At 42.2% G+C, this 26,523-nt stretch overlaps 1 protein-coding gene across 1 annotated transcript; it reads right to left on the bottom strand.

The window, feature by feature from the left end:
* Window positions 1-1,615: 1,615 nt before the first annotated feature.
* On the bottom strand, window positions 1,616-2,497 carry CLDN23 (claudin 23; the record flags this gene model as incomplete). The annotated part of the gene is made up of 1 exon (XM_082680550.1): window positions 1,616-2,497. The coding sequence occupies one exon, from the start codon at window positions 2,495-2,497 to the stop codon at window positions 1,616-1,618; it is 882 nt and encodes a 293-aa protein (XP_082536676.1).
* Between the last annotated feature and the right edge of the window lie 24,026 nt (window positions 2,498-26,523).

Raw genomic sequence — 26,523 nt, 5'->3', positions numbered from 1 at the left:
CATTGGGTCTTCATTGCTGTCCGTGGGCTTTCTCTAGTTGCCACGAGCAGGGGCTACTCTTCGTTGTGGTGCACGGGCTTCTCATTGCTGTGGCTTCTCTTGTTGCGGAGCACGGGCTCTAGGCGCACGGGCTTCAGTAGTTGTGGCTCGCGGGCTTAGTAGTTGTCGCTCGTGGGCTCTAGAGAGAAGGCTCAGTAGTTGTAGCGCATGGGTTTAGTTGCTCCGCAGCATGTGGGATCTTCCTGGACCAGGGCTTGAACCCATGTGCCCTGCATTGGCAGGCAGATTCTTAACCACTGCGCCACCAGGGAAATCCCTCGACAGCAGGTTTTAAAGATGAGATTCAGTTCAGTTCAAGACGCCCTTAAAACCAACTAATTGGAATTGGAGCCGGTCCTGCTAGAGATTTAGTCCTGAGCATGGAACACACAGCTGCCTACCTGTGATTTTAGGCAGCACCGTTACAAGAGGAAAAGATTTCTAGTCTCACCTCATGTGGAAACTGGTGCTTCTAGTTTTTTCAACAATAGACTTGGCTTTGCACAGAAAACAGCATGAACCTGAAAATAAAACAATCAGGGATTGAAGTGGGGCCCATTGGCTACTTTTAGTAATCTTATGCTAAGAGGTGCAAAGATCTGAGTGCTAGATTTCAGAAACAGTGCACAGGCAGCCAGAAAATGGTTAGTAATGAATGCTTAAACTCCTAAAGATTATACTGAAGACAAAAGAAAACTTGTGTGAGTTGAGTAAAACTCTTGCTTTCAAATTTTATTTATAAATAAGAGATATATATACATGTACGGTAGCCTAATGTGATTAACAGGTTCCATTTTGTTCTAAATATTTAATATATAGTCTTTAATGTCCAGGGTGAGGTAGCCAAGAAATAGAACAATACAGCATCAGTCCCTTCATTCTCCTTCTGGCTTCTAGAAGAGAAACTCTGCAGTGACCTCACCTTTCACACCAAAAATAAGTGATAAAAATGACAGATCCTATTTATACATGAAGAAATGTAAATATGAGTTAATCAGGTTATTTCATTCCATAAAAGCCACTAAAGCTGCTGGTATTTGCATGGCTCTATGTTTATTTTAACAGCCCCATTCAAATATAACCAGAAGGGTACCGGTCTCTTGACAGTTTGTGTGAAAATGAATTATGCAGCAGAAAATAAATTAATAATAATTATATTGATGCAAGGTTCATCAGCATTTCAGAATGTTGTTTGGAGATGTTAAATCGGTTTTGAGCCTCCATTTGCTGATTCTGACATTGTTATTATCAGCAGGATGCAAAGTCACCCTTCCTATGTCTCCAGCTAAAAGTATGAAAAGGCTGTCGTCCAGAAGAGGGCCCTGATCCCTCGGGGGAGAAACACTAAACTCTGTAAAAAGAAAACCAAACCCAACCTGAACTAATCGTCCAAGGAGTCGAGTTTGGCTAGGAAAGGAAGATCGCCCTCCAAACCAGTTACAGGAATGTGTCCGGGGGTCCGACTCCGAGCCAGGTGTTTCCAGCTGAAAGGTAACAGCCAAGTTCAAGGTTGGACCGTGGTGGGGCGAGTCCTTCATCCAGACAGGGCCCGGCCAGAGCAGGCTGGGGGCGCCGCCTACAGGTCGGAGTCGCAGGGCAGTGCGCTGCCGCATGACCGGCTGCTGCGGGAGGACCCGCCGTGGTGGGATTCGGGAGCCTTCTCCCCATCGAGCACTTCCACCGGGTTGCTGTAGGCCTTGGGCGGCGGCCGGGGCATCGGGAAGCCGGCCTTGCGCTGGCTGGCGGCGCCGAGCTGGACGGGCCGCGGCCGGTGCTGGCCGTCGCTGTAGTACTTGATGGCCGGCGTGAGCGCGGGCTCCGGCCAGTCGACGTACACGGTGCTGATGCTGCTGCGGCGCGCCCTGCCTGGAGGCGCCTTCTGGCAGCTGCGACAGCGCTCGGCGCACCAAGGCGCGAAGCTGAGCGCCAGCGAGAAGCCGCCCAGCAGCAGCAGGCAGCTGCCCAGGTAGCCCAGCACCAGGCTGTAGCCGACCTGCACGGTGATCGGGCTGGACTCGGCGGGCAGGACGGCGCGATCCGCCAAGAAGTGGTTGTACCAGGAGACTGGGATGAGGCTCAAGAGGCCCGCGGCGAAAAGCACGACGCCGGAGAGGCCGGCCAGCGCGAAGTGGGGCTCGTCCTGCCAGCAGCGCACGCCGACCGTCGCCAGCAGTAGCCCCAGGGCCGTGGCGGCCAGCGACGTGATCATGAGTCCCCGCGCCACCCGCACGGGCTCGGCGGCGAAGTAGCTCAAGTCGTCTGGCTGACCGCACTGGCGCTCGCTGCTGCTCTGCTCGCGGCATATGTCCCACAGGCCCTGGTACAGCACCAAGTCCACCGGCTGGTCAAGGAAGCCCTTCACCAGTCTCCAGCCGGGCGTCAGCGTGCCGGTCAGGGTGAGCAGCAGCCCGCAGGGTGCGAGCACCATGCCCAGAATCATCACCACCGGCGTCCTCATCCTGGACGGCGCACCTGCCTACTCCTCCGCCTCCGCCGCCGGCTTGCTATCTCGAGCCCTTGCGCCCCCGGAGAGCGCTCCAGACTCCGGCTCCCTGAAGTCCACACGCTCGTCGCCGCCACGCCCGGAGTCCTGCGCCCGGCTCTCCTCCGGCCGCTCTTTGTCTCCGGCGCGGGGCCGTCTGCGCTCCGCTACCCGTCCCTAGTTTGCCCCCCGCGTCCCGGCCGCTCCGCCCTACCTCCCGCCCAGCCGCCTAATCGAAACCAGCTCGCGGGCAAGTCTGATCGAAACCTGGGCCCGAGATGCCGGCGCGCAGAGGTGGCGGCAGCCGCGGCCAAACCTGTCCGGGTGGGAGGGGCTGGAGTGGCGAGCAGGAAGCTGCGCGGCCCTGCGGGACTCGGACCGAGCAAAGGTCGCCCCGCCCCTGCACCTCTGCGCGGCTCGGCGGGGCCAGGTCGGCCTGGGGCGGGGAAGGAAAGAGGCGCCGCCCGAACGGCCGCACCTGGCCCGGGCACTGCGCAGGTCCCTGCTTCTCAGCAGATCTCGGTAACTAAAGTTTTTCTCCGGTCCCTGCCCGTCGACCCTGCACCTGTAGCCTGTCCTCCCTCCACCCCCAGCGGGGATCCGATGGCCCCTCGAAATTTTGCGCTGTTAGCTTGCAGAAACCCACGGCTGAGTGGGCGGAACCGCCCGAGAGGCGCTGGGCAGGTGTGCACCGAGGGTCCCCCCGGTCGAGAAGCGTGTCCCAGAGTGTTGCACTTGTGTATTTTGTTTAATTTGCTTAATAAAGACGCCATACTCCGGATTAACCTTGATGGAAAAGAATCAAAGCGACTGTGTTTCTGGGATGAGGAATTACCGAGGCTTTTATTTTCTTTGTTTGGCCTCTTGAAAGATTTTGAAACTGACGAAAAAATAAAGGGGTGTGTGTGTGTGCCCTGTCTAGCACACTTTTCAGGTTTGTCCACCTCTAGGGTCCTGAGACTTTCATTGTCTTTGAGCTGTTTACAACTCTGTAAATTACAGAACACCTGTAGTGTCACAAGTGATTTTTGTCCATAGTAACGCAAATGAGTTTGTCAGTAGAATGTTAATGACTATTGCCCGATGGATACAGACTGCTTTGGCATTGGTTTGTAAATTCACTTTAGCAGGCCTGTTTGCCTATATATGTGTGTCCTTTGCATTGTTCTTTAAATCGATTGTAACATACTGGTTCCCTTAATAAATTAAATAAAATCTTTGACACGCGTTCATTTTACATTTGTGTGAGAATCATGATTTTACAGTTTCCTAAAAATTATTATTTCTAAAAATCAAAGTTAATTAAGCATTGGTTTGAAGTAATTTTGAACATTCTAGAGTAGACAATATCAAGGATGGGTCTTTTGTTTTTTGAAGATTTTTAAATTAAAAAAATGGTGGTAAAATATACATAAACATAGAATTTACCATCTTACCCATCAAGTTACAGTTCATTGAAATTAAGTATATTCACAGTGTTGTGCTACCATCACCATCATCCGTCTCCAGACTTTTTCATTTTCCCAAACTGAAACTCTACTCATTTATCGATAACTCCCCATTCCACCAACACCCCTCCTACCCGCCAGCCCCTGGCAACCACCATTTTACTTTCTGTCTTTATGAATTTGAGGCCTCTAGATGTTTCATTCAAGTGGAATCATGCAGTATTTATGACTGGTTTATTTCATTTAGCATAATGTCTTCAAGGTTCATCCATGTTCATAGTGTGTCAGAATTTCCTTCCTTTTTAAGGATGAATAATATTCCGTCACATGTATCTACCACATTTTATTTATCCATTCATCCTTTGATGCACACTTTGGTTGCTTCCACCATTTGGCTCCTGCAAATAATCCTGCTACGAACAAGGGTATAGTACTATCTCCTGGAGTCCCTGCTTTCAGTTCTCCAGAAGTGGAACTGCTGGATCATATGGTAACTCTGTTTTCAATTTTTTGAAGAAATGCACTACCGTTCTCCATAGCAGCTGCATCATTTTCCATTCCCACCAACAGTACACGAGGGTTACAATTTCTCCAATTACCCCGCCACCTCCTCACCCCACAACTCAGGAAAACTGGATTTTTTCCTCATTGTTTCCGAAGTGTTGTGCTCCCTTTTGCCTCTAGACCTTGGCATATGCTCTTTTCTTTCCCTAGAGTCCTGCCTGCCACTTCCCAAACCCAGTGCATCCTTCAGATCTTCGCTTAAATGCCATTTTCTCTGGGAGGTTTCTCAATCTCATAGATTAGCTTTTCCTATTGGACTTCTATACACACCCTCTTCTGTTGTAACACTTGCCACAATTCCTTATTACTTGAATCACTTAGTTGTCTAGGGCAAGGATAAATTCTTTGAAGGTAGGGATAGTGTTGTTTGGTTCCGCCCTAAAATCCATCTTGATGGCCTGGCCCATAGTAGCCACTCAACAAATCCATTTTATCTTTTTCCGCCATGTCTCCTTTCACATAGTATCCACGGAATTCTCTTACAGATGACTGTCTGGTCAAAATATATTGTTAATGCATTTTAGTAAAGTTGTTGATTGTTTGAATGATTTTTTTTTCCAGCATAGAAAACAATGAGATATAGGGTAGCTCCAATATTTATGACAAAAAAGTGTAGCCCTGTGGGGGTAACTTTCTACGGTAATAAAAGATGATTGCACTAAGTGTGGCGTCTGATTCTAGATCTGGGCTCTTTGTTCCATTGGACCTCTGAGTTTATCACAAGGCTGAGTGAGAAACAAAGCATGAATCACAATGTGGCAGGAATGAATTATTGCTGAGATTAGTACCCGTCTGTGTAAACTGATCCTCAGGCCCTAGAATAGCTTTCTTTTCTGCAGAGAGGCCCTATGGTAAGGCAGGAATCTGTTTACAGTGCCCTACGTTTCCAGATAATAGGGGGCTCCCAGCGACTAATTCTAAACGGACTAATGCTGGGGCCCCTGTTAGCCTACATACCATCATGTTGCAAACTCCGGGGAGCAAAGATCAGTGTGCTGTTATGGGGTGTCCTCAGAGTCCCTATATCAGGTCTTTATATTTTACTCTCTCCACATAATAAGGCCCTAAACACTGTTGTTGGTCTTCCAGTGGCAAATCCAGTTCAGTAGGTTATAGAATAAAAATTAAACCACATGGGGCTTCCCTGGTGGTGCAGTGGTTGAGAATCTGCCTGCCAATGCAGGGGACACAGGTTCGAGCCCTGGTCTGGGAAGATCCCACATACCGCGGAGCAACTAGGCCCGTGAGCCACAACTACTGAGCCTGCGCGTCTGGAGGCTGTGCTCTGCAACAAGAGAGCCCGCAACAGTCAGAGGCCTGCGCACCGCGATGAAGAGTGGCCCCCGCTCGCCACAACTAGAGAAAGCCCTCGCACAGAAACAAAGACCCAACACGGCCAATAATAAATAAATTAAAACAAAAAAACTAAATGCGTGACTCTGTTCTGTTTAAAAAAATAAATTAAACTATGATCATTCTCTTTTTAAAAAGCATTAAAACAGCCTGAAGTGAACGAAGACCATCCACATGTCATTAGCTTTCCTTGTTGACCTATAGCCTGACAACTGGTTTCAAGTTTTGTGTGCCCAATATTGTAGAGAATAAATAGATAACCTTTGACATCCAATTTAAAGTAGCCCCCAATTAGCTCAGTATCACATCACCCTAATTTATTTTCTATATAGAACTTATCACTACCAAATGTTTTCTTATTGTGTATTGACCTATTTATATTCTGTATCTCCCACTGCATTGTTAAGTTCCAAACTCTAGGGACCTTGCTGGTCTTGTTTGTGGCTATATCTCAGCACCTGGAATAGTGCCTAGCTCGTAGGAGGTACTCAATAAATAGTCTTAGTTTGTTAAGTCAGTGAAAGAAATTTTGTAAAATTCCTACACAGCGAAAGGAAGATACAGCATACATCATTTTAAAAAATCATAGTAAAATACACAGAACATGAAATGTATCATCCTAACCATTTAAGTGTACAGTTCAGTAGTGTTAAGGGCATTCACATTGTTGACTCCACATAAATGTTTTCATCTTGCAATACTAAAATTCTTTACCCATTTAACAACTCTCCGTTCTCTTGTCCTCCCAGGTCCTGGCAACTACTGTTCTACTTTCTGTCTCTGTGACTTTGACTACTGTATGCAAGTTATGTAAGTGGAATTACACAATATTTATCCTTAGACTTATTTCTTTTAGCACAATGTCCTTAAGGTTCATCCATGCTGTAGCATGTGTCAGAATTTTCTTCCTTTTTAAAGATGAATAATATTCCATTGTATGTATAGACCACATTCATTCATTCATCGATGGACATGGGTTGTTTCCACCTTTTGTCTATTGTGAATAATGATGCCATATTAGTAAATCTATTTATTTTTTTATTTGGCCTCGCGGCATGTGGGATCTTAGTTACCTGACCAGGGATCAAACCCGTGCCACCTGCAGTAGAAGCACAGAGTCTTAACCACTGGACCACCAGGGAAGTCTCCAGTAAATCAGTTTAAATTTATTCTATATCATTCCTGTGTAGTGATTGACTATCTAAAGCAAAAATCTACTTGCCATCCCTCTTGTACATTATCAGAAGGTACCACAGGATATCATGCCACTTAAAAAGAAAAAAAATTGCATAAGTTTTATCTTCTAGAGGCTTCTAACCCTTCTTGGCCTAGCATCAAGGCTGCCTCCTTTACAAAGGTGGGGATGCATGGTGGGGGTAGGGCTGGTCCCAGGAATCAGTAGCTGTGCTTACACAGCCTGCTTCTCTTCAACCCTGTCCATTTCCATCTACTGCAGGGGAAGAAGATTTACCAGGCCACAGACTAGGTTCATTCAGGTCATTATTTTATATTATGAAAACATTACATCTCCCTTTGATTACTTTGTCATAGTACCTGGACAAACAGTTGAAAATTAGTAGGCATATTACAATGAGGATGATAATCAAAATGCATCTTTGTATTATTCTCGGAATGTGTTCTTTTCTCTTAATGGTTAAAGCAGATATACAATGCATGTTTAATAGGCCACAGACAGGCTGTTTTGGTTAGCCTAAAGTTCAAATTAAATCATGTATAAGCCAGAATGACTTCCCCATACCTCACTATGTGAAAATTTCTTCCATCATTTTCCCCCTTTTAATTGCAAATCTTTCCATAGAAAGCATTGATAATCAATATATTTTTCCAGCTTTGCCAGAGTGGCTCAGTTGCCTGCTCTGGGTCCATTCATGTCCCTCAGTGCTAGGACTACTTTTTGTTTATATATTGGCCTAGTTATCCACATTGGGGGAAAACTAATCAGACATAACAGACAAGTACAGAGGTATGCTGATGGAGAAATATTTTATAGGCTATATGTTTTATCACTTATACCCAATTGTCACACAAGCATTGTACATGTGCGTTTAGCAGGAAACTTAAAGCCAGCAGTGATACACATCATGAGTAGTTATACGCTGTGACAACCTCACTAGACAGTTTTTTCCATCCTGAACATTGGGGTCAAAAATATGATTTGAAGCAAAACAATACTTTTCCATTAGAATTCTTTAAATCTCTTACCCAGTTCAGTAGTGTGAGCTGAAAGTTATCAAATGTTTTCCATATAATTTAACATACCAAATAACAATAGTTACTTTAATGTTTCTTCTAAGATGCTTAGGGGCCCTTTGAAATACTCAAAGTTAGCTAGAGAAAGAAACTTATAATCTGTTACCAAAAGCAGCTCAGTATTCCAGGAAAATTTTGTTCTCTTAACAGGGTGAAAGAAAACCAAATTCCTGTCTTATACCAGCTTACTATTAATAACAAAGTTCATTGACCTAATTAAATCCAGTCTAATTCTAATCGCTCCTGACAATGTACAAAATTCTTTTCTCAAAGTTCCATTTTTCCACAAACCTTTTATCACTTTTTGTATCCATATGCTTTGTTCCTTATTTTTCCCCATCCTGAAACAACCAGTGCTAGGAAAAAATTATTATCATCATTTTTCCTCAACAAAAATATCTCCATTCTTTGTACCTTCTCTCACCGACAACACATATCCTACTTGATTTACACACTGAAATGCTTCCCTTGTCACTTTTAGTAGCTCTAATTACATATGACAATTTTTAACCCTTAAAAGCCTTAACAAAACCAAGAAACAAGTAATTGAACTGTTATACCAGCATTTACTGATTGGCAAACTCAAGAACATATTCCATAACCTCTAAAAACTTACATTTTTCTCATTGCATCATTTCTCTTTAATGTGGTATATGATGCATGTTTAATAAACCCAAACATCTTTTGAAGTACTGCTAATTAACCCAAGGCTAAACTCTCAGGTAAAGTGGGATGTGCCTGTATTTCAAGGACACGATAAGAGTTAACTTTAAGCTTTCTCCAAGGCATATTTTTGTTCTCTCAGGGTGAGAAGTCTGAAAACAGTATTTTTATCAAGCTAGCTTTCTCTAACTGCATATGCAAAAAGAACCAGTTTTGGAATTTCAAAAGTTTCATCTTAACTAATTTTCTCTGGAGTTTGAAGAATACTGTTGCCATACATTGTTTTAAAAAAAATCATCAGGCTTCCCTGGTGGCGCAGTGGTTAAGAATCCTCCTGCCAATGAAGGGGACACGGGTTCGAGCCCTGGTCCGGGAAGATCCCACATGCCACAGAGCAACTAAGCCCGTGCGTCACAACTACTGAGACTGCACTCTAGAGCCCGCGAGCCACAACTACTGAAGCCCGCGCGCCTACAGCCCGTGCTCCACAACAAGAGAAGCCACCACAATGAGAAGCCCGCGCACCGCAACCAAGAGTAGCCCGCCTCGCCGCAACTAGAGAAAGCCTGCACGCAGCAATGAAGACCCAACGCAGCCAAAAATAAATAAAATAAATAATTTTTTAAAAAATCATCTTTCTTTTTCTTTACTCAAAATTTCATAGGGGCTTCCCTGGTGGCACAGTGGTTGAGAGTCCGCCTGCCGATGCAGGGAACACGGGTTCGTGCCCCGGTCCGGGAGGATCCCACATGCCGCGGAGCGGCTGGGCCCGTGAGCCATGGCCGCTGAGCCTGCGCGTCCGGAGCCTGTGCTCCGCAACGGGAGAGGCCACAGCAGGGAGAGGCCCGCGTACCGCAAAGAAAAAAAAAAAAAAATTCATAGCTAAATTTTTTCTAATGAATTGAACCTGAATTTCCCATTTTACCAAAGACAACAAAGGTAGCAATCACACAAATGGAATATACATTCACACATGGAAGACAGAACTGTCAGAAATCCGCCAAGAAAATGACCAATACGGAGTCCCAAACACTTCCCCAACACAAACGGTCCTTGATGTCAGACACACATCAGAACCAACTGGCAAAAATGACCAATAGCACTTTGTACTCACAAACTGCCCTCGAAGTCAAACACAAGTCAGAACCAATTGGCAAAAATGCCCAGGTAACACTTCGTGCTCACAAACAGTCCTCAACAGTAGACACACGTCAGAACCAATTAGCAAAAATGACCAATAGCACTTCGTGCTCAAAAGAGAAGTTTGCCGGGGTGACCGGTGGACTTACTCGGTCTTGGAACTCGTCAGCTTGTCCAGATGCATGTTTCCGTTCCACCAAGGAAAAGCATACATTGCCACGCAATGCCAAGCAGGGGAGAAACAGGAAGGATCCCCGTAACACATGGTTTTGGCAGCTGCTAGGAACGTCCCCCAAAATCCCCTTCTTGGGGCCAGCAAGCCTTGAGCAGCGGGCTCCTGACAGCCCTCCTGGCGCGCCGCCATGGCTGCGGCTCTGCTTGGGGAAAGCCCCGGGAGCCAGATGTCGCGAGAGTACAGCCTCACGTTGGAAGCTCAAGAAACTTACCAAAAGTGGGGATCCCGCTGCTCGCCCCTCTAAATCCAATAAACAGGCAAGGTTGGTGGAAAGGAAAGTCTGCTTTGTTTCGGAGGCGGCAACCTGGGAGGGGAGGGCAGACTCCTGTCCAAAGACGGATTCCCCCCCCAACCCCGCTGACAATCAGCGGGCAAGAGCTTTTTTTTTTTTTTTTTTTTTTTTTTTTTTTTTTGCGGTACGCGGGCCTCTACTGCTGTGGCCTCTCCCATTGCGGAGCACAGGCTCTGGAAGCGCAGGCTCTGCGGCCATGGCCCACGGGCCCAGCCGCTCCGTGGCATATGGGATCCTCCCAGACCGGGGCACGAACCTGTGTCCCCTATATCGGCAGGTGGACTCTCAACCACTGCACCGCCAGGGAAGCCCAGGGGCAAGAGGTTTTATAGACGGAGGGAGGGGGCTGTATGCAGAAACAGCACAGTCAGCTCTGACAGTCATCTTCAAATGGTCATGCAGTGGTCTGAACGGTTTCATCTTGTTTTAAGTACAGTTAATCTTCAGTTCCAGGGTCAATTTGTTCCCATTTCTTTGAGGCCAGTTCTCAGAATTGTGGCAGCTTATGTGATGCTACAGGCTGGTCATCATGTAGTTAACTTCTTCCACTTGGTGAGGGTTTCAGTATCTACAAGACAGCTCGCAGGATACGGGTCAGAATATGATCTATAGCCCTTGAGGAGGAACTAAAGGTCTTTGACTTTGCTTAATGACTAAACTATTATTATTTAGTCTTATTGGACTGTTTTTGTTTGTTTCTGCATTTTCTCACTTCTCTGATTAAACTTATTCTTTAGCTAAAGTTTTTCTATAGACAAAAGGCAGGTTGAGGACATGAGGGGCAAGGACCCTACTCTGTTTCATTAGGACAAATCTTTTTCATTTTTGTGGCAGAAAAGATGTTAATATTTCATATCTCTCTGGTAAATCAATAAGAACACAATATCGCAACAAAAAATGGGCAAAGAAAATGCACAATCACAGAAGAGAATAAAAACACCTAATAAGCATATTCAAAGGTGATCAACTAAATGACGCTTTTACTCATATAAATGCAAAATAAAACATGGGGGAACCATTTTTTCTCTTTTTAAATTGGACAAGTTAAGGGGAAAAAAATGTTACCAATTTTGGCTAAATTTGGGGAAAAGTCACTGGAGGAGGTAGAGTGTTATATTTCACGAGACGTTGCAGTTTGTTCTGAAAGCCTTAAATATGTGCCTTCTCTTTGATTTCTCAATTAACCTTCCAGGTATTTTCTCCAAGGAAATAAACAGAGTATGTGGAAAGATTTAGCTATAAGGATATTCACTGTAGTACCCTTTATAATAAGCAGATTATAAAATAGTACTGAAGCATGAAACCAATTAAGTTAAAAAAAATTTGTGTATAGAAAAATACTAGAAGCAGATATACCAAAATGTTAGCTGTTCTTGGAGTGATGGGATTCACAACCGATCTTTATTTTCTTTGAGCTTTTATACATTTTCAAATTTCCTTTTTCTAGATTGTTTTAAATTTGAAAAAGATTACTTTTAAAAGTTCATGGCCAACTAAGTTTCTCAATTTCTCTAACTTTGAAGTCAAGTCCCATATTCTTATGACACTAATTTTTCTTCCATAGTTGTGAATGTGCAGTCTTTTATGGCTATAACTAGGCCTGGTCTTATGTAAAAAGTGGAAGAGCTGAATTCTCTTTTGATGTCAAATCAAGTCATTCACAGAAATGTACACACAATAAACAATATGTACATATACCAGAAAGAAAAACTGGGTGGTATTTTTCTGTATTTCTAAGTATTTTTCATGTTTACGCATGATACAGAAACACTCTTTAGCTAGCAACAAATAGGGCAAAATTCAACATATAAATCAGTCATGAGCCTCACAGTTCACATCTGGCATTGACTTTGAACTTCAAGAATATATTTGGCAAATATGTTGTAGACTGGTAAACAGAGTACCCATACAACAAATTTTCTCATTTTTACATTATTTCTTCTTTCAGAAGGTCATTTTTATTAATGTCTTATTCATAATAGTGGTGAGTACTGTATACTTAGAAATAGTAAGAAACATATTTTCTTTCATCTTCCTGGAACTTTGAATACAATTTCCTGTGGTAGCTAAGCAGATAGGACAATCCTATGAATGACCTAATGTTATGTTTACAATGTCATGCTATGTGAATTCTAAATACATGTGAGCAATGCATTGAACCTAATAACACAGGCAAAGACCATATACTTTTAGTCCATAAACTTCAGTTAGGAAGTTTAAATTAGATTTAAGAGGAAATTTTAGCTTAAAAATATCAAACAGAACTATAGTGGCTTTATGGGGAACTATTGCTCCATCCCATAAGATTTAATTATTTTGGATGAAGTAAAAGTGAATAAATTTAACAAGCAGTTGTTTTGACTGAAGGGTCCTCTGGACTTGGGAATGAAAAAGGAATATAAAAAAGGGTCTCCCTCCTGATTTGAGGACAAGATAATCCCCTTGCCTGGACACTTGCAGAACATATTTGCTTTCTGACACTCCTTGACGAGTAGAAAACAGTGTAGAATTGTTCTGGAAAGTTTTTTGTCCCGTCTTGCTCCTATGCACAGCTATGTTTCACATTAGCAGACAAAAGTGGGGTGAATTTCACTGAAACAACTAAAATATGAGAGATAAAGGAGTTACACATCACTAACATCTAGATGGCTATCCAAACATGCAGAAATGCATATTACTCACTTTATGGTTGGCATGAGATTTGTTTAGTGGCTAGGAAGCAAATGTTAAAAAAATTGAGACCTTTCTAAGCATAAGCTTTTGAGAAAGACCATTTTCTCCTCAGTTCAGCATTCCTCTCCACCTCAATCTTGTAGAAGCAATTCAGAACAGAACCTGTTAAACTTGCAAAACTTGTCAGTGTGAAGCTTGATGCCATCACTCAGGCATTTTATCAGTTTTTCAGTTCACCTGGATCAATAACAACACATAATGATTACAACCGGACAGGCATACTTCAGTTCATGACCCAGTTACCCGTCAGAAAGACGTGGACAAAACCCAGCAATGGAGAAATGGGCAAACCCACCATGGTATGTGCAAATAAGCTAATGCTGGGGCTGGAAGGACCAAGAGAGCAGGGACTCTAATCTCCTTATTTTCCTGATGTGAATTCAGAGGTGCAGCGAGGAGAGGCGACTTCAGAATGATGGAGTGAAGGTAACCGGCACCAGCTTTGACACAGAGCAGACCTTCTGTGTCAACCAGCTCTGCTGTGCATTGCTTACCATTGGGCCCATCTGAGCTCTCAGAAGCTTAACTTTTGTCTTCAAGTTAAAATGGAGCAGTTAGTTTCTACTCAACAGGACTGGTATAATGATGAATGAGATAACCTTTATAAAATAGGTAACATAAAGTAGGTACTTAAAATAACATTTTATTAACATTAATGAAACTGAATTAATCTATATTTGAGTGATATCAGCTTAAACCTCACTATACTTTTTTTTTTTTTTTTTTTTGCTGTACTCGGGCCTCTCACTGTTGTGGCCTCTCCCGCTGCGGAGCACAGGCTCCAGACGCGTAGGCTCAGCGGCCATGGCTCACGGGCCCAGCCGCTCCGCGGCATGTGGGATCCGCCCAGACCAGGGCACAAACCCGTGTCCCCTGCATCGGCAGGTGGACTCTCAACCACTGTGCCACCAGGGAAGCCCTCATTATGCTCTTTATATAGTGTTTCTAAAATTTATAATAAAAATGGGAACCTAGAAGTCTTAAGAGCATAGCGGAGAGCAGTGTGTTCATATGGGTGATGTGGTAGTGACTTGAAATAAAAGGTAATATTTAGGTACATCTAGTTTTCCGTAGCTGCAGGATATATGATAAAGAGGCAACATATGAGGTGGTGGCATTAGAACAAGGGTGTCCAGTCTGCAAACCAGTGAGAGCATGAAACCTGGGCTCATACTTCTTTTGTCTTTAGACCTGAGGTATTCATTCTGTAAGTCAAATTCAAGTGTTGAAAACCTAGACGATTTTAAAATTGAGTTCTTTCTGCAGAAGGAATTATATACAAATGTTAGAAGTTGATTCTGGCCAATTTTTTTTTTGGCCATGCTTTGCTGCTTGCAGGATCTTAGCTCCCCAACTGGGGATTGAACCCGGGGCCACAGCAGTGAAAGCACCCAGTCCTAACCACTGGACCACCAGGGAATTCCCAATATCTGGCCAGTATTGATACAGAAGTCTAAAGCTTATTAAATTTTTTTTCTCAGTCATTGAAAATGTAATGGAGCATTTCTGAAAGTAGAATGTACATATATAATTGGACAATGCAAATGCAAAATTCCAAATTGGAATAATACAATTCAAATGTAAATTCCAAATTGGAATAATACTTTGTTAAGGGGATGCAAAATACAGCCACAGCCAGTATAATGAGGAAGACAGAATCAAAAGAAAGGGAACACATTGGGATTGGAATCTCTCTTTAAGAAACCTGGAGGATGGTCAGTCGATAGATACCCTCTTCTGTTGTCAGACCCCAGCTACATGGTATTTGATTTGAATATGTTTTAAATTTCATGGACAATTGATTTCATTAGGGTACAATTCATGAACAATTCTGATCATGATGTTACTGGGCTGCTGGCCAAGTTAGCTGGTCGCTCTGCTCTAAATAACAGATTTAATTAATTGAAAGACGCGTGCTCCCTCTTTTGCCTGGGGACTTGTTGATCCCATGGGGAGGAGGTTGGCTTTAAAGGATTAGTCAGCTGGAAGGCTCCCTGGAGAAGTAATGACCTAATTCAGAAGTGCTAAATCGTTAGTCACATCACCTATGAAAAGTTACTTATTGTTGGGGCAATAAAACCTACCTCATGGAGGTGAGAGTGCTTATCTATAAATGGTTAGGAGAGGAGGAATTTTCTTGAGAGAAACCTATAAGGTATGTACATTGTGAACTGCGTGATAAGGCAGGTGAAAGTAAAAGAGAGAACATTGGTAAGAAATGACATACTGGTGAAGATTTAGCTAGTTTAAAATACATTTGTAACAGACGAGATAATTTGGCAATGTGTTTTACATTTATATATAGTTAAAGTGAATTATGACCAATCCTCACTACACAGATAGCATGATATCTCAAAGACTGAAAATACTGAATCAGTTGACCTTTGCTGCATACAAATTATACCAACATTTCATGGCTTGAAACAATAATATTTTATTATTTCTTTTGATCCTATGGCTTGGCTGGGTGATGCTTCTGCTGGTCTTGTCTGGGCTTAGTCACGTGTCTGTGGTATCTGGGCTGGGGGCCAGGCTATGCTGGGACAGCTGGGTTGCCTAGCACAGCATGGCCTTTCTCCTTAGGGTCATCCTGCAGGAGGCTGCCTAGGGCTGCTTCACCTGTGGCTTCAGGATTCTAGCAGCAATAGAGGGCAGCTCTGATGCACAGGTACTCTTCAAGCCTCTGCTCCCATTTGCTAAGTCACATGGACAAGCTCAGAGTGAGTGGGGAAGGGATTTTCTGGGGTCTGGATAAAGTGTGATGAGAGCAAATCCGGGCCATTACTGCCACCATCTATCACAGGTATGTTCACCCATCTTCGAATAGGAATGTCAAACTATCTCAGGAATGTTTACAACTAAAGAGTAGAATTCAGCTAGATCTGCTGTCCAATACAGATATATGTCGTTAGGTATGTACATATGTACTCATCTAAGTAAAAGTAATTTAAAATGTTCTAGTGGCCACATTAAAAAAAGAAACAAGCAACATTAATTTTTAATACTATACTTATATTGAACCTAGTATATCCAAAGTAGTAGTATTTCAACATGTCCTCATTATAAAAATTCCAAATGAAGGATTTTACTATTTTTTGTACTAAGCCTTCAAATCCAATACGTATTTTACACTCATGGCACACCTCAGTTCATACTTGGTCCATACCAAGTGCTTAATAGCTTCCTGCGGCTGGTCACCGTTGCACTGGTCGGCACAGATGGAGATGTTAACAGATGAGGCAAACGGGAGGAGGGGGATTGGAAGACTGGGATTAATGGACAGTCTGTATTCAGGGCAGTCGTCCCCCTCCCAACCATGCACACAAACCTGGCAGCAGAGGGTGGGAGGTGGGGGAGGGAGGCTTTGTTTAAGAAATGGAATGAATGCCCATAATATAATCCATCATATTAATAAATCAAAAGAAAACAAATAATCATACTAAAAGATTCTTTTTTGTTAAAACGCAACATGAATTACTAATTAAGACAAGTGAACGACAACAACAAAAACCCTAATGAAATAAGAGAGAGAGAGAGAGAATTCCCTCGGTGGTAAAGAATATCTACTTTAATCAGTAGCCAATATTATAAGTGGTGAAATAGCAGAAGCTTTCCTGATAAGTTCAGAACTCGTTTTCAGCAATGACCTGGAAGGGCTAACCAGTGAAATTGGATAAGAACCTAAATTGAAGGGTAGAAATATTGGAAGGAAGAAGCAAAACAGAAAAAAAAAAAAAAGGTCCATTCACAACAGCGACAATGATACAATTAACTTAGTAGGATTTCTATGATGTAGAGGATTAAAAATGACGACATATTCTTTGCCACTTTGTCTATCAAATGGTAGAGTCTAATTAAGTTCCCTCCCTCGTTGGCTGGGGTTGGCCATGTGACTTGCCTTGGCCAACGAGAACACCATGTATAACTAAACAGAGGCTTGATAAACGCTTGTGTAATGGAGCCTGTCCAAGTAAGCTAGTCTAGTGGATGGATGGAGGATGAGAGGAATCTTGGAAGACAATCAAGGCACCCAGCTGAAAGCTAGCACCAAGTCCCCCTGACGTGCGCGTCCCTCTTGGACCTTCCATCTCAGCCAGCTGAATGCAGTTGGATGAGTAAGCCCAGACCAGACCAGAGGAAAAAGCACTCATTAAAGTCTAGAGAAATAATAAATAGTAAACCATTAAGTCTTGGGGTAGTTTGTTATGCAGAATAATTAACTGATAAAGAACACAGCCATAGAATCCTAGAGTTGTAATTATTTTAAAAACCATTGAATTGCATTCCCTCATAACAAAGGGATACTAGAAACTAGGATTAGAGAGTTGAAATGAGGGATGACATTGACAGGTTTGGTCCAGAAATCTAGTTTCCATCAATGCATTAATTTATTCATTATTCCACCAAGCATTCATTGAGTGCTCACACGGAGCCTGGTGCTGGCAACAGAAAGATCAGACTGGCTCCGTTTAGAAGACAAGATAGAATTATAAGTAAACAGTCATGATGCAGAGATAGACACTATAAGAAAGGCATGTACAAAGTGCTATTTCCGGGAACTCAGGGTCAGGGTGGGAGGGTCACAGAAGTGACATTTGCACTGGGTCATAAAGGATTAGTAAGATGTTGTGCAACACAGAAGGTTGGGAAAGGACAGTCCAGGCAGAGACAGAGGGAGCGAAGGCCCAGAAATGTCTAAGTGAAGCCTGGTGTGGGGAATCATGAGCACTCTGCAGCCTGGTGACAGGAGGACTTGATTTGCCCTTTGCCCTTTGTCGACCTAGTTCTTCAATCCATTTTGGATTACCCTCCCCCAGAGAATCCTAATTTCAGCTAACTCTTCACCAACCTTTTTGCAAAAAGTTCCCGCCAGGGTCTGTGAATTTAAAAGGACACACCTTGCAATATTTTGCTAGAGGGTTCAGAATTTATACTTTGTCTCCTCTCTGCTGTTCTGCCTTTACTATGTCATACGTTTCGCTGCTGATTAATTTTATCCTAATAGACAGGTGAACATAATTCCCAGCATGACTTCTGGAGATAATCTGCACTTGTAAAATGAACTGATTTATTTCCTTCTGGGCAAAAGATGGAAGAGGAGAACCCTACTAATTCACACCCACTCTGCTTCACCACGTCTCCCTGCGTCATCAAAACATGCCTTTTGGTTTCCGTGCTGTGAATCTGAATATCATTTATTGGAATTTGGCCCATTGTTCCTCATTGTCTACAGACATAACTAGAGAAATGTGTTTTCTGGGAGTTTTAAAATTCGAGTCTAAAGTCTAGCTAATCTTTTTATCCCTGTAGATAAATAGGAAAAAATGTAACAAACATTGTTTTTATTTTTACTAGCCCACATCCTCATTCAGAGGTTGTGCTGTTGACAGTAATAAGGAAATCAGGTTTTTTTCTAAACACCTGACAAATTACTTGTTCCTGGTGAATATAGAAATAAATAGCTCTTATTTTAAGGCTGGATTATACTATTCCAGTGCTTAAAGTAAAACTGGACAGAATATCATATCAAACCACTTGAAAATAAAGGTCGTGATATCATCTTGTCTCCTTATTTTGTGGGTTGAAAGTATGTACACATTGTCAAACATGCTTCGTTCTCATTTCAATGACATTTTAATTAATTTTTAAATTTTTGGCTGCATTGGGTCTTCATTGCTGCATGTTGCAGTGAGCAGGGGTTACTCTTCATTGCAGTGTGAGGGCTTCTCATTGCGGTGGCTTCTCTTGTTGTGGAGCACGGGCTCTAGGTGCGCGGGCTTCAGTAATCGTGGCACGTGGGCTCAGTAGTTGTGGCTCACGGGATTAGTTGCTCTGTGGCATGTGGGATCTTCCCAGACCAGAGATCGCACCTGTGTCCCCTGCATTGGCAGGCGGATTCTTAACCACTGCGCCACCAGGGAAGTCCCTCAATGACATTTTAAATTCATTTAGTTTGCTTCCATGTTTGTCATTTAAAAAAATATGTCCTCTTGTTTCTTTGATTTTGTTGAGTAGCGTAATCCACCCCCAGCCCCTGCCATTCTAGACACACACAATTATTCTGTCAGGTACTGTGCTGGATTCTTAGGAAGAAGAATATCTAACTATCACAGGATGTGGTGAGACCTCTTCCTGGAACACAGGGAGCAAGAGACGCCTTGCAGAAAGCTGCGGAGGGGATACAGGTGAGCTGGTGCTTGAAAGATGAGACTTCATTAGGCAGATAAAGAATGCAGGCAGAGGAAACAGTAGGAGCAAAAGCACAGAGAGTGATTTTCATCCCATGTGTATTTGTACAAGCATGTGTGTGTGTGTGTGTGTGTGTGATCTCATCATCATTGCTATGAGACTGCTAAGGCCGGTTCCGAAAGAACTCGCAAGCCATGCTGAGGTGTGTGGTTTTCATTCCGCTGGGAACAGAAGTATCAGAGGTTTTAAAGTAAGGCAATGCCATGTTCTGATTTGGGTTTTTTTGGGGTTTTTTTTCAGTTATTTCTGAGATACACATTTTAAAATAATAACTAGAATTATGACTTATAACATTATACCAGAACATATAAGATTTTTAGAAATTTCATGTAATGTCTGAAACATTTATATTAACATATTTCCATACAAATATCCCAAAGAGAGTGTAGTATTAGTTTTTTTTAATTCTTTAATTTATTTATTTTTTAATACAGCAGGTTCTTATTAGTCATCAATTTTATACACATCAGTGTATACATGTCAATACCAATCGCCCAATTCATCACACCACCATCCCCACCCCCCCGCAGCTTTCCCCCCTTGGTGTCCATATGTTTGTTCTCTACATCTGTGTCTCAACTTCTGCCCTGAAAACCGGTTCATCTGTACCATTTTTCTAGGTTCCATATAACATGCATTAATATACAATATTTGTTTTTATTTTTCTGACTTACTTCACTCTGTATGACAGTCTCTAGATCCATCCACGTCTCAACAAATGACTCAATTTCGTTCATTTTTATGGCTGAGTAATATTCCATTGTATATATGTACCACATCTTCTTTATCCATTCGTCTGTCGATGGGCATTTAGGTTGCTTCCATGACCTGGCTATTGTAAATAGTGCTGCGATGAACATTGGGGTGTATGTGTCTTTTTGAATTATGGTTTTCTCTGGGTATATGCCCAGTAGTGGGATTGCTGGGTCATATGGTAATTCTGTTTTTAGTTTTTTAAGGAACCTCCATACTGTTCTCCATAGTGGCTGTATCAATTTACATTCCCACCAACAGTGCAAGAGGGTTCCCTTTTCTCCGCATCCTCTGCAGCATTTGTTGTTTGTAGATTTTCTGATGATGCCCATTCTAACTGGTGTGAGGTGATACCTCATTGTAGTTTTGATTTGCATTTCTCTAATAGTGATGTTGAGCAGCTTTTCATGTGCTTCTTGGCCATCTGTAGGTCTTCTTTGGAGAAATGTCTATTTAGGTCTTCTGTCCATTTTTGGATTGGGTTGTTTGTTTCTTTAATATTGAGCTGCATGAGCTGTTTATATATTTTGGGGATTAATCCTTTGTCCATTGATTCGTTTGCAAATATTTTCTCCCATTCTGAGGGTTGTCTTTTCATCTTGTTTATGGTTTCCTTTGCTGTGCAAAAGCTTTTAAGTTTCATTAGGTCCCATTTGTTTATTCTTGTTTTTATTTCCATTACTCTAGGAGGTGGATCAAAAAAGACCTTGCTGTGATTTATGTCAAAGAGTGTTCTTCCTATGTTTTCCTCTAAGAGTTTTATAGTGTCCGATCTTACGTTTAGGTCTCTAATCCATTTTGAGTTTATTTTTGTGTATGGTGTTAGGGAGTGGTCTAATTTCTTTCTTTTGCATGCAGCTGTCCAGTTTTCCCAGCACCACTCATTGAAGAGGCTGTCTTTTCTCCACTGTATATCCTTGCCTCCTTTATCATAGATTAGTTGACCATAGTTGCGTGGGTTTATCTCTGGGCTTTTTATCTTGTTCCATTGATCTATGTTTCTGTTTTTGTGCCAGTACCATATTGTCTTGATTACTGTAGCTTTGTAGTATAGTCTGAAGTCAGGGAGTCTTATTCCTCCAGCTCCACTTTTTTCCCCCAAGACTGCTTTGGCTATTTGGGGTCTTTTGTGTCTCCATACAAATTTTAAGATTTTCTGTTCTAGTTCTGTAAAAAATGCCATTGGAAATTTGATAGGGATTGCACTGAATCTGTAGATTGCTTTGGGTAGTATAGTCATTTTCACAGTATTGATTCTTCCAATCCAAGAACATGGTATATCTCTCCATCTGTTGGTATCATCTTTAATTTCTTTCATCAGTGTCTTATAGTTTTCTGCATACAGGTCTTTTGTCTCCCTAGGTAGGTTTATTCCTAGGTATTTTATTCTTCTTGTTGCAATGGTAAATGGGAGTGTTTCCTTAATTTCTCTTTCAGATTTTTCATCATTAGTGTATAGGAATGCAAGAGATTTCTGTGCATTATTTTTGTATCCTGCAACTTTACCAAATTCATTGATTAGCTTTAGTAGTTTTCTGGTGGCACCTTTAGGATTCTCTATGTATAGTATCATGTCATCTGCAAACAGTGACAGTTTTACTTCTTTTCCAATTTGTATTCCTTTTATTTCTTTTTCTTCTCTGATTGCCGTGGCTAGGACTTCCAAAACTATGTTGAATAATAGTGGTGAGATTTGTTTTTGAGCCATCACTCTGGAGCAGAATAGAGAACTGGGAGAAGAGAAGCAGGCTTAGGAGGCTATTGTAATTCTTCAGGTGACACATTTTAGACTTAGAGGCAATTATTCAGCATTTTTATTCCCATAATGAAAAACCACTTTCTAAAAAAAGTTATTATTCAGAGAGTGGAATTTAAGATTATAGGTACAGTTAAAGATTTTGGTGAATTTTAGCAACTATTCTGCCCACCATAAAATTGAGATAATTCATCTTCCATAAAGAAACAACAGTGGCTGCCATTCCCTGGTGCCTACTGTGTACCAGGCAAGGTGCAAAATATTTAGCTCACATCAACTCATTTTATCCTTTTGTAACAGGCGGTGAAATGTGACTTTTCCTGTGTTCTCTGTGTGTTTGGCCGATGCTTCAAAGCTAGAGAGCAACAGAAGCCAGACTATCTCTGCAGAACCAGTTCTGCCACCATCACCCATCAACCACCTCCAAGCTACACAAGAGAAAGTGAAAAAGTCCACTACAAATGTCTAGGGAGAGAGCATTCCTTTAGAGAGAGCACTGCTCTTTTGCCTGCTCCACTTCTCCCCACCCACCTCCCAAAGCCCCCCATCCAAGCAGAAGCCAACTCCATTCTTTCTCAACACTGCATCATTACACTCTTCTGTAGAGTTGTTCTTCCCTGCCCTTGGATGGATATCCGATCCATAGCATTTCTTGTCCCTTTTGGATATGAAACAGTCCAATAGCAAAATGCCAACCACACACTTAACTCACAGTCTTTCCCCTCCTCAGGTCCATCCTGGCTGAGGCTGGGAAGCCTGCAGTGTGGCCAGGAGAGGGTTAGCACCGTTCTATTCCCTCACCTGGACTCTCTACTTGGTGTCCCCTACTTACTGTTCTCCTTTGGGATTCAAGGGAAGAGAGAGAGAAGAGCTGAGGGGCCGCAAATGTAGGATCAGACCCCGACAGTTATAATCTGCCCACTTACATGTGGCAGATGGCCAAATAAGGGCTAATTATCTCCTGGGGGCATTTTGTGGGGATCTTGGAGACCCCCATTGGACTCAGCCAACTACCATCCCCTGCCTGGCCCCTCTGACTCCTACTTATTCTGACTCCCTGTAAGTCAGGATTGCTACCATCTGCCCTCTTCATCCCAGGCGATCTTCTCAGGTGAAGTCTTCCTCTCTTTCAACATAGATTAAGGTAGGTTCTCTCTCCAGGGTGCTCCTTTGGCCCACCATCACTCCTATGATGCCTTCAAAATTTTTATAGCTTATATTCCATTTAAAGTTATTATAAAATATTGGCTATATTCCCTGGGCTGTACAATATATCCTTGTAGCTTGTTTATTTTATACATAATAGTTTGTACCTCTTAATCCCCTACCCCTATCTTGCCCCTCCCGCCTTCGCTTTCCCCACTGGTTACCACTAGTTTCTTCTCTATATCTGTAGAGTCTGCTTCTATTTTTTTATATTCACTCATTTGTTTTATTTTTAGATTCCACATATAGTGATACAGTATTTGTCTTTCTCTGTCTGACTTATTTCACTAAACATAATACCTCTAGGTCCATCCACATTGTTCCAAATGGCACAATTGCATTCTTTTTTATGGCTGAGTAATATTCCATTGTATGTATATACTGCATCTTCTTAATCCATTCATCTGTTGATGGGCACTGAGGTTGCTTCTGTATCTTGGCAATTGTAAATAATGCTGCTATGAACATTAAGGTGCATGTATCTTTTTGAATTAGTGTTTTAATTTTATTTTTGGATATATTCCCAGGAGTGGAATTGCTGGATCATACAATACAACATGAAACTTCTGAGGACTTAAAAACTTATGTCATATCCTACAAAGATTTGAGAGGTAAACCCCGAAGGAGGACTGCCAGCTTGGAAACCAAACTCAGACTTGATAAAGGCAAACACGGAATAGTGAGTAAAATGTCACAAAACTTTCTGTATTTAATGAAAGATTCTAAGTCAATAAATAAAGTTAAAAATAAGGTCATTTACACTTATATGTTTGGCATTACACTGTGTCATTGTGTGGCACAGGAAAAAAATTACTTAATCTTTGCTTTTTGTACTTTAGCAGCAAGTGTCAGGGTCAGGAGGAAATAATTTAGGTTTTGCATAATATTAGCACTTGCTGTTTGTTAATTTATAAAAATTTTGATGAGTGGAAAATTAACTTTTCTGTTTCCAGTTTTCTGAGGTGTAAAATGAGGACAATGATATTTGTATCACAGGGTGAAAAGAATCGAGATGACAAATTTGTCCTTAGATCCCACAGCCCTTCATTTTTTTTTTTTAAATTGAAGTATAATTGATTTACAATGTCGTGTTAGTTTCAGGAGTACAGCAAAGTGATTCAGTTATACATATGTATAAAAATATTCTTTTTCAGATTCTTTTCCATTGTAGGTTATTATAAGATATTGAGTATAGTTCCCTGTGCTATACAGTAGGACCTTGTTGTTTACCTATTTTATATATAGTAGTGTGTGTCTGTTCATCTCAAGCTCCTGATTTATTCTTCCCCCCACCGCCTTTCCCTTTGGTAACCATAAGATTGTTTCCTATGTCTGTGTGTTTGTTTCTGTTTTGTAAATAAGTTCATTTGTATCATTTTTTAGATTCCACATATAAGTGATAGCATATATTTATCTTTCTCTGATTTACTTCACTAAGTATGATAATCTCTGGGTCCATCCATCTTGCTGCAAATGGCATTATTTCATTCTTTTCTTATGGCTGAGTAATATTCTATTGTATAAATATACCACATCTTTATCCATTCATCTGTCGATGGACATTTAAGTGCTTCCGTGTTTTGACTATCGTAAATAGTGCCGCTGTGAACACAGGGGTGCATGTATCTTTTAGAATTAGAGTTTTCATCTTTTCCCACATCCCCTTCCAGATACTGCCCCAGGACTCAGCTTCTCCCCAAAGTCAGTTTCAAAAGAGTTGCCCTCATGCCTACGTTCTCACTCACTCTTTTCTCCTCAGCCCTCTCCAGTCAGTTCTCTGTCCCTCACATTCCATGGACATGGCTCCCATCAAGTTCACCCATGACTTCTATCTGTCATCTCGCAGTCAATTTTCTGTCCTTAGAGTAGCATTTTCACAGCTGAACACTCTGTCCTTCTGGAAACACATTTTTCTCCAGGCTTCCAAGACTTCATTGTTGTCTGGAATTCCTCCAACTGCACAGTTCTTTTTCTGTCTCTCTGGTTCCCTGGTGGATTTCTAAACGTGGAAGTGTCCAGGACTGTCCTGGGACCCTTGTCCAGGAGTGAAAGCCCTAGTGTGGGCAGGAGACTCATAAGAGCAGAAACAGTAGAAGTGAGATGGAGGTTTGTGAAATGTAAGGAATGTGCCTTCCCCAACGTGCTACCTTGTGTTTACTCGCCTCTCTGAATTTCAGTTTCTAGAGCTCTGAAGTGGGAATAATGATACCACTTAGTGATCTTAAGAGAATTAGATGAGATCATGTATGTAAGCACTCAGCATGGTACTTGGTGCATGTAAATGCCCAACGAATGGTAGCTATTATGATCATTACTATTATTATTGGGATCAAGTAACATATGAAAATGCCTGAAATATAGCAGGTACTCAATAGACAAAAACCCAGTTGGTTGGGTTTTTGTCAGCAGGGTTGACGAAGTAGCATCTGTGAGGTGGAACATTTTGGTGTTTTGATACCCTGATTTTCCAGTTTAGGCCTGAGATTGGAGAAAGAATGACTCGGTGAGGGCAACCAGGAGGGAGGCAAGGTGTGGGAGGTCCGAGGTCTCATCTATACATAGTGAGGTGGTTTTGGTAGATTGTTATGAATAAAAGGATGGCTGATGTGAGGGGAAGATGAATGAGGTGGATTGATATGGGCTCCCAACTACCTCGTTCACTGATCCCAACAAATACAATGCTTGGCAAGTGCTGGAAAAATAACTGGAAGACACTTGTCAAGGCCCAGGATGGCAGACCTGCAATATACTTCAGCTGACTTTGGGTTCCACCTAATGGAATGAAGTGGTACTTCATTCTCTGAAAAGTCTGGATCTTATGGTCATCTTTAGACCCAACTGTTATCAGTAAAAGGGATGGCGTTTTTTGTGTGCATTTATGTTTATATTTGTTATAAATCTACACATACCTTGTACCAATACGAGCTTATTTAGCATAACTCTAGAATGTGTCCCATCTGAGTGCTATAGGAAAGCAGAGGCATGGACGTGCGGTAATTTCCTCGGGTTACTCCAGTGAGTTTTATGACTTTCGTTGTTAGAAATTAACACTCATTACACGTTGCCCAGAACACAGAACATCCAATGCCTCGCGTCAGACCACCCACAGGGCAATAGGTGTTTATGCGGCACGACTGGGGGTCCTGTGGCTCTACCCACCTGGCCAGAGACCTGGAGGCTGCTCGTACCTCTTACCTTCGTCGTCTTCTCCTGGGCGACGGTTACCTTGGCCTCCTCGCTTGGCAGGGCAGTACGACAGCCTGTTTTACAAAACTTCTTTACCCACTGTTATCCTTCCACTTGTCAGCAGGTGTCAGCAAATCTCAGGGAGTAAAATAC

This window comes from Grampus griseus, assembly GCF_964374135.1.
Source record: "Grampus griseus genome assembly, chromosome: 21".
Classification (NCBI taxonomy): Eukaryota; Metazoa; Chordata; class Mammalia; order Artiodactyla; family Delphinidae; genus Grampus; species Grampus griseus.
Note: the sequence above shows the minus strand (reverse complement) of the source record. Positions and strands in the feature narration are given on the sequence as shown.